Genomic DNA, 11685 nt, shown 5'->3' with positions numbered 1-11685 from the left:
GTGCTCTTCAGGTTCTAAATGATTTAAGAGCCAACGACCATTCAAATTTACTTTTGTTGGACTCAGAAACCAAACCTAAATAGAGTGAAATAATGTATTTTCCAGCAGGTCATCAGACATCTCTGTGGGTCTCAGCTCCCTACAAAATGCACAGATGAAAGAAAAATCTATCTTCTTGTCTGGAGGATGGAAAACTGCCTTAGTCGTATAAGTTAAGATGCACTTATCAAGTAGTTTAAGTAAGACAACTCAGATCATGTTTCTCCCCCAAAAAATTAATTTAGCGTCTAAGGGATTCAAAAATCCTTCATCCTCCCACAGCACTTCTTTGTGACTCCAGAAAACATCAATATGTTGACGCAAACGACGACTTACAGCTAATAACAGCTACAGCAACAAAGTAACAGAAAAACTGTCCAAAAATGTCAGTTCACAAACTCTTAAGCTCATCATCCATGACCTCTTCATCCAGCCGTATCTTCTATAATCCACTTACACTTTGATTGTATAACACCTGCAGCTCAGCACTCTTTTACGGTAAGACTGAGTGTGACAAGCAGGTTTGCTCAGTTGTTCCTGACTGATTAAAACACCTATTTGTGAGAACGTGTAAGGCAAAGGATTCTTTTTGGGGTGAAGTATCACTTGAATACAATCAAAACTTAATCAAGAAATCTTTAAAGTATGTTTTGCTGGTTGCATAGCCGGATTATTTCTATTATTACAAGCAAACGTGAGGTTCAGTACTCAAGATGTCTGCAGGAGAGGCCAGGTCAAACCACCTCTCTGACGGGTAGATCACCCGTGCTACCTTCAGCTCCTCAGCCACCCATGTTTGGCTCCAGAGCACTCCGAACAAGAACTGCGTCTGTCTTTTCTTGGATGAGGGGAGTCCTGTGTCGTCACTGCAACCATAAGATCGTCACATGAGTCGGCCATCATGCCCTTCTCCCTTACACAGAAACTGAGAGAGAGAGCCCCCGACTCCTGACTTTTGACCTGGACTGCTGCGACAGAATCAACTTGGCAAATTGACACATACACACAAATAGAAACATGCTTGTCACACGCGCACACACACAGTCAGCAACCGTCTGTGAACAAAGTCAAACCTGTAATCGGAGCAAAATCAACTTTGACCTCCATCTGTCACAGTTACACCGCAAAATCCTCAGTTATATTGAAAATATATGTATTCATTTATCTATTCAGAATGTTTATTTGTATAGAAAAATACGTAATCGTTATTATGTAAAGTGTGTGGTTATTAGTTTAAAGAAGTATGAAAGTCGACATTGCTGCCATTACACTGAAGCCATGTGAACTTACAGAAAACTAAACCTTTTATGAGCTTAAGATGGCATGGCTCTCTAAGTAAACCTTCAAAATGATGTATTATATTGACGAGATATCCATGAAAACAAATATCAATGACATAAAGAAAATGAAAACTTAAATCAGGAGGGAGTTTTCATCATTTCCACATAGGTCATATCATAGTGACTAAATAAAAATTATACTGAATGGTATATTTCCTCAAGTACTGCTACCAAGGTAGGATTCAAACATTGACTTTTCATTTCATTCATTTATTGTATCTTGTTTATGTTTTTCTGAAGCAATATGATTTCAGAGGGAAACACTGTATAGGTTGCATTTATTTATATTTTTCATATTAATAATTCTATTTGTTTCAAGTTTTATCGGACGATCAATCATGCTTACATAACGACATTGTTTTACTTAATGTGTTATGTAATTCTTTCTTAGTATCCCCATTAATACATGTATTTATAGACAGCAATAATAGTCGCTAAAATATCTGACATTTGCAGTTACATAAATATGCCTACGAATACAAATTCACAGTTATTATGTTCGTTCCCTTATTTGATGGCGGTGTTCCTGTTCAATCAACCACCATTGTGAGTTTACTGATTATTTAAAACAGGTAAGAGCTTTTCTATTAATGTCCCTAATGAATCGGGACGTAGTTTTCCACCATGTCCTCAGGTGGATTAACGGCCGGACGGAAAAGTCCGAGTTGGTCCTCGTCACCGAGATGGACACGAGCAGGTGCAGACGGAGATGTACGTATGTAAAAGTTTGCGGGCTGTGATTGGCTGACGGCTCCGGCTCCGCGGGAGATGATTGGCTGGCGACGAGAGGCACGTAGCCCGCGTCGAGAGGAGCACGAGCACGGTGGAGCACGAGACCGCCCTGTGTCTACGTCAGCGGTGACGCAGAACGACGCGAGTCGCCTATAAAGTGCAGTGGGTCCACGCGCACTGTCAATGGAGCAGTAAGAGGAGAAGCAGATAGTCGGCGATTAAATTAAACCACTTTTTCTTTTGTTGGATTTGTAACTTCGTGTTCAGGACAAACTAAAAAAACTAAAATAACCTCCACGTTTGTTTCCTCCGAGAAGAACCACCGAGAAGAGAAGAGAAGATGAAATATATCATAGGAATTGGCGGGTAAGTTTTTAAAAATTATATGAACAGCTCTCTATTTTCTAACTCGTCAGGAGGTGACATAAAATCCTCACAAAACATTAAGTTATCTTGTAATTTGACATGAATGCACAGAGTTCGTACGAGACTAAAACCGACTGGTGTGTGTCAGCAGGTGTGGGTGTATCCTGAGGGACAATATGCTTGGATTGGGTTTTATACTCTGATGTTGTGCCCGTCTGATTTTCTTTTTTTTTTTTAAGTCATTCTTTGACCAACATGTTCCCTCAACAACCCGCCAAAAATGTTATACCGGTTGTAAAACCGGTTTAAAGTCACGTCCGGTAGCGCTGGACTGTTGTGGTGAATCGAGCGGGACATTTGAAATTTCACCGCCACACCGCGTTCGAAAGTGGAGGGAGATGGAGCACAAGTGTCGCTCCAAACAGAAACGCCACTCTCTTCAGCGACGTGTACGTTGTTCGAAGGGAGGACGTGACACGGTTTGATTCAAGTTAATTTTCTGCGATTTTGACTTGGTTGTTTTATGGCGGCAGCGCCTTTTGTTTACCTACCCAGTGCTGCGTTCACTGCCGCCATGTTCCATTGCCATTCGTGTATTTAACAGTGTGTCCCGCTTACCATTTCAACTTAATATTAAAAGTTGCAATTTACACCACGTCTTTTATCTTAAACAACAGGGCTGCTTCATCTCTAATCTAAATATTTCCGTTTAAATAATAATCTTGAAATAGAGATAACAACTGATGTAGAATGTTTAAATTTTCCTTTTTTTTTTTTTTCTTTTAGAGTCACCAATGGTGGCAAAACCACCCTGACCAATAAACTGATCAAGACTTTGCCCAACTGCTGTGTTGTGCACCAAGACGACTTCTTCAAGGTGAGAGTGTGTACTGTGTTATTTGGTTACATTTTTGCCTCTTTTTTTAAAAAAAAAAATTTCGTTGTTTTTGTTTATTTCTATCCTGCTTGAGTACTGCATGTTAGCACAGCTATGGCTGCTCCCCACCCCCACACACTGCTCACCTCATACATACGGAAATTCATTTTTTACGTCTTATACAGAGGTCTTTCCAGCCTGCTTCTCCTTTTCTTGCGTCTTATTCTGACTTCTTATAATTTCTCTTATGTACAGAGAGGTGACTTACTCCAGGTCCTCAGAGTCTTAAGTTATTACCTCGGACAAAACTGCATCTGCTTCAACTCCATTAACGCACGCAAATCTAAATGTCCCTTCTTTGCCGACTTTAATCAGTCGATTTTTGCCCGTTTTATTTTGTGCCTTTGTCCTGTTGTGTGCCTCCTCTGTTGTGTTTGGTCTTTCTCTGGCATGTGAGTGGGATCTTTTAAGTGGCTGTGAGGTTGCAGCAATGTTTTATTGGTGACTGTTATTTCAGAAACCCGATCAGATAGAAGTCGGGGAGGACGGCTTTAAACAATGGGATGGTAAGATATCACTGGAGACCACCTGATATTCACATACCAGACCCACCATACCACCCCAACTCCCCTTTTTTTCATTACATTCTGGTCTGTTCTAACATTCCACTGCTTCCTCTGTCTACTTCTACCAATCTTGTCCCACAGTGATCACAGCCTTGGACATGGAGGCCATGATGAACACGATAAAAGGCTGGATTGAGAACCCGGTGAAATTTGCCCGTTCTCATGGCGTGACGTTGTCGTCCACATCTGATGTGGCGAACCCCGACGAGCAGATCCACATCCTGATCGTCGAAGGCTTCCTGCTCTACAACTACCCGTAAGATCTCTTTACCCCAAAGAAGTTGTTGTTTCCTCGTTTAACCTTGGTTATAAATAGATTTAGACACACTGATAACCACCTGGCTTTTTGTTGTAGTGTTGACTGTAGTGTTGACCTGAATGTCACCGTCACATGAAGCCATCTTTAAAATTCTAAGAAATTCTCCCAATTCCTGGAAAAACAAGATTGGCAGAGGGGTGGCACCATGTGGTCATTATACACGCTTACTATAGGAGCACATGGCCCTGCAGACAGACTTGGGCTGGTCCTGCAGTTGGAGATAAGAGTTTCAGCAGGAGGGGGCTCTCTGAGTTGTCCTCAAGGCTAGGTGGCGGGGCGGCACTCAAGTATGAGTGCCAGGCCTGCTGCAGAGCTGCCGATAAGATTTCACGTGCAGTGACATAACTACTCCTGTCATTTTCATGCATTTAATGTACAGGTGTCGTTCTTCTTGTTCCCCTTCAGTCCGCTGCTGGACGCTTTCAACAAGCGCTACTACATCTCCATCCCCCGTGAGGAATGCAAGAAAAGGAGGAGGTGAGCAGGTGCACACATTCAGGTTAACACCCATAACCTCAGGCGGGGGTTTCAAAGTCTGGCATGGTGGCCCCTCGACTAAGGGTTAGGTTTAGAATAAGAGGCCCCTTTTCACTTAGATTTGTACCTTTTTTATAATATGGTAAAAATTATAGCTTAATATTGCTGTATTCAATTATTTCAAAATGCATGAAAACAGTCTTCTGTCATTTATTGGTTGCTGACTGTCACATTCCTCCAAGCCAGTGAATCTTTTTCACAATTAATATTTTTTCACCTCCATTCACACTTCAAAAAGTTCCAATTCATCCTACTTCAAGGTGAGACAGTTAACAAAAAAAAAAAATCAACATTTTTGATTTCAGTACAAGGCAGTACACTGTGCCCGACCCGCCCGGCCTGTTCGAGGGCCACGTTTGGCCAATGTACCTCAAACACAGGACAGAGATGGAGCAGAGCTGCTTGGACTTTGGTACGTAGCTGCTCAGAGGATTTAACCTCGCAGGATGTTGCTTGAAACATTTGAGTGAAAGATTTTGATGAACTGTGTGTATCCGCAGAGTATCTGGACGGATTAAAATCGAAAGAGGAGATCTACAACCAGGTGTATGAGGATATTCAGAACAACCTTCTTAACCGTTTATAGGTGAGAATTATGCCTCTTTTAATTTGTTTTCTGAAATATATTTTAGGAAACGTGCATCGGAGGGAATGCTAACTGTCTGTTTCTGTGTCTTGCAGCAGGAAGACTCCTCTCCGCACCTGTACAGTCTGATGTGTAAATAGTACAGAGGATTCTTTTTTTAAGGGCATTTTTTTAATTTTATTTTTTTGTACATAGAGTGAAGCAACATAATTTATAATTGTCTCCCATCATCTTCTGATGATCAGTACTTTTCTTTTGGCCTGATGCCGATTGTTGCTGTATTATCGTGTTGAGCCACTGGCTTATACTGGACCATTTGTCTGCCATTTGCATTCTTCCAATAATAAATACATGAATTGTTGTTGACATACCCAACATTAAACTTCATTGTGGTTTCTGTGTGTTGTGTTGTGTTGCTGCCCTGAGCAACAGCATCTTTGGATCAGAGCTGGGAGTTTGTCCCATGATGTCATTTGACATAAAATTTTACTGGTGAAATGGTTTGTTTGGCTGGTGACTGAAGCCTCTTGATACATGTTTGCATCATTTAGCAGGTGCTGATTTAAGCCTGTATGTTCTTAAGTGGCCTCCCTTGTTAATTTTATGAATTTAAATTGAAAATATCCAGGCGGTCCTCACCAACCCTCCTTCGGGGTGGCCTGGTTTGGTCCGGTCTGTTACCACAGCAAGAGGGTTTGAGGCAACCATCCCAGGTCCTGTCTGGTGAGTTTCCTGCTTGTGTTCTGATTTCCACCCACCATCAACCAGATTTATGTTAGTAAATTGGTAACCAGGTCAGGCCCCCTGACCAAGGCAACAGTAGAGAACTGCAGTTGGTCCCAAGGGTCGTGCAGCATGGATCTCAAACGGTGGTGTAACTCACAGCAGTGAAGGTTCATGCTAAGGCTGTGTTTAAGCTCTGTTATATCATTGTATTTGTTTTTTGTATAAATGTGCCAGTTTGAGCCAGCTGGTTAATTTTCAACTGTTCTGAAACCAATGATAAACAAGTGGGGGATGTCACTAACCTGCGACTGTAAAGGGATGGGGGGGCGCACAGCTACTGTCATTGTCATCTGCGGGCTCCATCTTGCTTCAGGTGACGCATCCATACTATTTTATAAACGAGACCTGTACTGGTGTGTCTGATATCTCAGTACATCAAAACAGCGACAACTGCAGTTTAAACAGGCTATGAATTTTAATTTCTAGCTGTTTAGTTTTTCATTCTATCAACCCTAACAATCAGCCTCTACTCATGTTTTTGGACACACTTTTTTTTTAAGCTCTAAATTATTCTTACAGACAGGAAGCAAAGCCATGACAGCCTTTGTTGTGTACCTCTTGCAACACTAAAGTCTGGGTGTTTGCCAGTTACAAAAGGTACAAAAACGTGAGCGATGAGTTGTGAATAGCTATCAGGGGAACTTCCTCTCTGTAGGAAAACAATGAGGGCAGAAGAAGTCCTGTAGTCTCAACATTACAGGAAAGGAAAGAAATCTGTCCATATTTACGCCACTTTTTTTTTTTTTGTCCAGAATTTTTTTTTTTTTTTTTAAGTGCTACATTTTCCTCTGATGACTTGAGTCCATCTGAGAGGAGCGGGGCGTCCCGCTCTTTGACCTGGCCGGTTCATCTGAGGCGCTGATTTGTGTCGACTCAGGAGAATCTCGGTGTTGAGAGCAGATCTTTCGAAGCTTTAAAATATTGGGAACCAGTGAGTGACAGGGAGACTATTTTTGTCGAGATTGAAAACTGGGCCATTCTTGGATCACACGTAACCTAAATTCAACAGGACATGCTAAACATAACACAAGTGAATCACTAACGTACAGCATGAAACAATGCACATGACCCACATATTTTCTGAGCAGGAAAGGATCAATGCCTCTATCTGTCCTTGCTTTTTTTTTTTTTTTTGTCTCAACACTGAAATAACTCCGCTTGTCGGAGCAGGTCACAAACTGCTAGATTTAGCCTTATTAGCACCGGGTTACTGCACAGGAACCCTGAAGCATGTGCTGCTGTCACCTTTGTTTCCACATATAAAAATAAATTCTCATTTCCTCAGAGGGAATACCCCGTCCTGTCACACTCTGAATATCCTGTCATCACACCGCAGGTAAATATAGACCAAGGTCAGGTGAGAGTGTGTGTATTTAGGGGTTATCTGTTGCGAAGTGGATTAAAACAAAGACCTGTTTACTGAGAGGAATCAAAATCAGAGTGTTTTTAACCTATGAGGCATGTGACTGCTCGTAGGCAGCCAGATGTGATTTAGGTCACAAGCCCTCTTGAGGAAACTTTAGAAAGGCTCAGACAACAAAAGTTGAAGTGATACTTGAGCTAAAAAGCGTATTTTGTCTGTGAATACTCAGAAATAGGCAGCTTGAGTGCACAAACTCATTTTCACACGACCGCATCACTTCGTTGTATTTCCAGAACGCAGAAAAAGCCGACAAAAAAATGGAAAATGGACTCAATTTATATAGCACTTTTCTACCTTAGCGGCACTCAAAACGCTATACAGTGTCATCTCGTTCACCCGTTCACACACACACTCACACGCTGATGGCGAAGGCTGCCATGCAAGGCACCAACCTACTCATCAGTAGCAATTATGGGTTCAGTATCTTGCTCAAGACATGGTTACCTGGATCGAAAATCGAACCAGCGACCCTTTGGTTGCTCGACAGCCACTCTGCCCCTGAGCCCTGCCGCCCACACAAATATATTTAGCACAAAGCTAATGGAGACTGACCTCCAACAATAACGAAAGTATCCCCTTACCAACACCTTGATTTGAGCTAAATTCAAAGATACACTAAAACCCCACCTGTTCACCCATTATGTTGTGTGTTGTTTTTTAAAGAATTTTTTATTTTTTTTTTTAGCACACAGCTTTTTAAAGAAGACATGGGTTATGGGCCATCATTGCTTCGAGCTAAATATACATGTCTGGATCTTTCTGCATTCTGGAGTCATGAAGAAATGATGAAGTGGAGAAAAAACATCTTGGTGAAGGGTGAAGTTTCCCTTCAACCTAAATTTGATTGAACGATACAGTTTAAATTAAGTCTGAGCTGCTTTCAATGTGCGCAGCATCCAATTATTCACTATTCATAAATGTTTCTGTGAAAATCACACTCATAAACTCATTAAAGCTGTGTTATATTGACACATTACAGGAACAGCCAGTCCTTTGCTTCCTCATGACATCAGCTGTGGGGAGATGTAACCTGACAAGTGCATGTCTTGTGGAAATGGAGTGACAAACTGATTGTTGTGACGCTCTAACAGATGGATGTGGATGAAAACACACCGACCTGGACTCCCGGTGCTAAAACTGACAACAGTGTGTGTGACGGCAATGGACGCAAGCACACAGGTGGATCTGGTCGTCACACTCGCACACATTCACCCCCCCCCCCCCCACACACACACACACAGAACACTGTAGATATTCAGTTACAGCTCGTGTGTGTCAGCTGCATCGGGTTCATGTGTACATTCATGTTTGACCACACACACATAAGTGTGAAACAAGGGGACATTATCCCAAGTTGCTTTACAGTAAAAATAAATCCAGTCTAGACATTTTCCTGGAGAGACCTGACTTCATTACTCCAGGACCCATGTGACTGAAGCCCCTCCCTCTGCCTCCCTGACGTCTGTGATGGCAGGTAAACTCGATGCAGAGCGGCATGTTTAGGATAAGTGCACATCTCGCTCAGACGAGCACGTCTAACCGCTAAGCTGACCTTCAGAGTGCGTGCGAGCATGAGAAGAATATTCAGTACATTGAAACGTATGTTTGTGTGTGCGTGCAGTGGAAATAAGATCAGCAAATCATTCAAGCACTGTCCTTGAGAACAATTCTGCGGTACTTGGACTGTTTCTGCTTCACAGTAACGCACCACTGCATTTCAGACACATAGGATTTTTGACCTCACATGTATTTCACGTTTTAGTTGCTCAGACAGTATATTTAGATTTTACATGTATGTTTTGGGTAAATGAGTAAGTCTGACATTTGTTCTGGGTTAACAGGTCTCCTCCAAAGGTGCATCATGGGACGTTGAGGTTTGTTACCCATATGAGAAACCTGTCAATCAACACTGTAACATGTAATCATGAGTTTATTGTGCACGTATTCACATTCAGACCCGTCTTAGAGGGCCAGTGTAGTTCTTATTGTTTTGTGTATGAAGATAGTGTTGTTAAGTAACTATTTTTACTCAAATACTGCACTGATTTGTGAAAACACTGTGGAGGTATCTCACTTGAGTATTTGCATTTTAAGGGACTTTTTGCTTTGTTTATCTGAACCCATCTGTTGTGGGCTTTAATATTTGAAGCCTGCCAATGTCAAAAGGACAAACCTGAGCAGCATAACTGGAACACATACCACTTTAGCATATCTCTGTGGGTCAGTGGATCTATTATTGAACGCTCCCAAGCACACAAACATCATGAAGAATATTTACATTTGTTTCGTCTTCATTTAGGGTCTTTAAAAGTCTTAAATCCGATCTAAATTTTGGCCTTTGGTCTTAAATATGATTCAGAAATATCTTAGTCACCCGTATGTTGCAACAACTTGTCTGTATCACGTTAAAAGTATTTAAGGGAAATGTCTGAACTGCAAAGTAAATGCTGCAGTAACAACCTGTCGCTGTACCTGTTCCCCTTTTACAATAATTAGGAAAATGAATCATCAATGAATAAACACTTGCATATTTTGCAGCCCCAGTAAAGTAATCAGAGAACACCTGGTTATAATTTGTGTGCCTGACAACAAAGAGCAAGTGGTTTGAACAATTTTGCCAGTACAGCCAACAAATAGCTCCTTTTCAGAGTGCAATTACATTTGAAACCTATGACTGTTTCATATAATTATTCCTAGGAGAATCCAGATGCTTTACTTCCAAATACGATGCAATGACAGGTAGATAGAATACTGAGTATTGGTCTGATGCCAGTGTGATGAAATATATACATAATTATATAGAAATAAATACTATTATACTATGGATGTCATACTGTATGATGTCATCACTGATGTTGGCCACCACATTGAACAACAGACCCGGACGAGCTGGGAGCTGGATCCTGTTTTGTATTCAGGTTGAAGGTTTTCTGTGTTCTACAAGTCAAATCCTGGAGACGATGACACACGAGGAAACGACTCCGTGTTCAGTGATACATATGTCTGACATAACTACACCACTATCACCACTATCCAACCTACCTACCAACCACTATCAGATGCTAGATATGGATCAGATTTGGGGTTGATTACCTTCATTCAATTTTCTCAGTATCTCCTGGTTCATGTAGGCATTTCATTGACGGTGTCGGAGCCCACATGCAGGACATTGGTGCCAGGAGGGATTTTACATCATGTGTCAACAAGTTAAGGACAGAGATGCGGTGCTGGCTCAGAGATCTGAAGAGCTTACACAGTGAGAGACCACCTGATACTGGAGGAATGACATCCATCCGGTTACAGCCTGCCTGAGCCAACAAGACCTGGTTTGCACGGACCCACTGATTCTAATAGAGAACACACACTCACACTCACACACACTTCCCTACTCCTGTTTCTCACACTTACTCTTGGTTTTATACTCGTAGATTACTGAGAGACTCAGAGTGCTTGCCCGGGTGTAGGGGTACATAGAGATGGGTTTTGTGGTGTTGGTGCTGGAGCAAACTCTGGAGGGTTTACTGACCTCTGTTAGTCCTCATTGTCTTTGTCAGCGTGCCCTCGGGATTGACACCATGCTTCTTGCTACCAGTCAGTCCTCACGTCCCTGCAGCCAAATGCTGCGTCAGAGAATGAATGGGCCAAAGAAGGGCAAAGGTGAGGCCTTCTCGCTCTCACTGAATTTAGATTTTAAACTGAGTTGTTTGTGCGGATGAAGAGTGTCATCAATTTTTGTAATGTTTTTATGTTTAATCTACACTGTAAAAAACAGAATTATTTTACTCATGTTCTCTTGTGTTTTGCTATTTCTTTTTTTTGGTTACTGTTATTACTGTTGTTTTGGAGCTTAGGGAACGTGTGACTATCAAGTTCAATGTAGTATTTGAATTAAATGTGTGTGCGCATGTGTGTGTGCTATCAGATCATGTTGTCACATGTCACTGAGGAGGTCACTTGAGAAGGACATGCAGGCTTGATATTAGCGGGCCTGTGAAGAGAAGCATTTCCTCACCAGGTGCACACACACACACACACGCGCACACACACACACACA

At 41.8% G+C, this 11685-nt stretch overlaps 1 protein-coding gene across 1 annotated transcript; it reads left to right on the top strand.

Annotated features, from left to right (window-relative positions):
* Window positions 1-2263: 2263 nt before the first annotated feature.
* Window positions 2264-5818, top strand: mibp (muscle-specific beta 1 integrin binding protein). Its single transcript, XM_086223400.1, has 8 exons — window positions 2264-2477; window positions 3264-3354; window positions 3872-3920; window positions 4062-4236; window positions 4705-4776; window positions 5142-5248; window positions 5337-5422; window positions 5518-5818. The coding sequence occupies exons 1-7, from the start codon at window positions 2452-2454 to the stop codon at window positions 5420-5422; spliced, it is 606 nt and encodes a 201-aa protein (XP_086079526.1). The 5' UTR covers window positions 2264-2451; the 3' UTR covers window positions 5518-5818.
* The last annotated feature ends 5867 nt before the right edge of the window (window positions 5819-11685 follow it).

This window comes from Aulostomus chinensis, chromosome 14 (genome assembly GCF_037954235.1).
Source record: "Aulostomus chinensis isolate RoL2024-O1b breed Wild chromosome 14, RoL_Achi_v1.0, whole genome shotgun sequence".
Classification (NCBI taxonomy): domain Eukaryota; kingdom Metazoa; phylum Chordata; class Actinopteri; order Syngnathiformes; family Aulostomidae; genus Aulostomus; species Aulostomus chinensis.
Note: the sequence above shows the minus strand (reverse complement) of the source record. Positions and strands in the feature narration are given on the sequence as shown.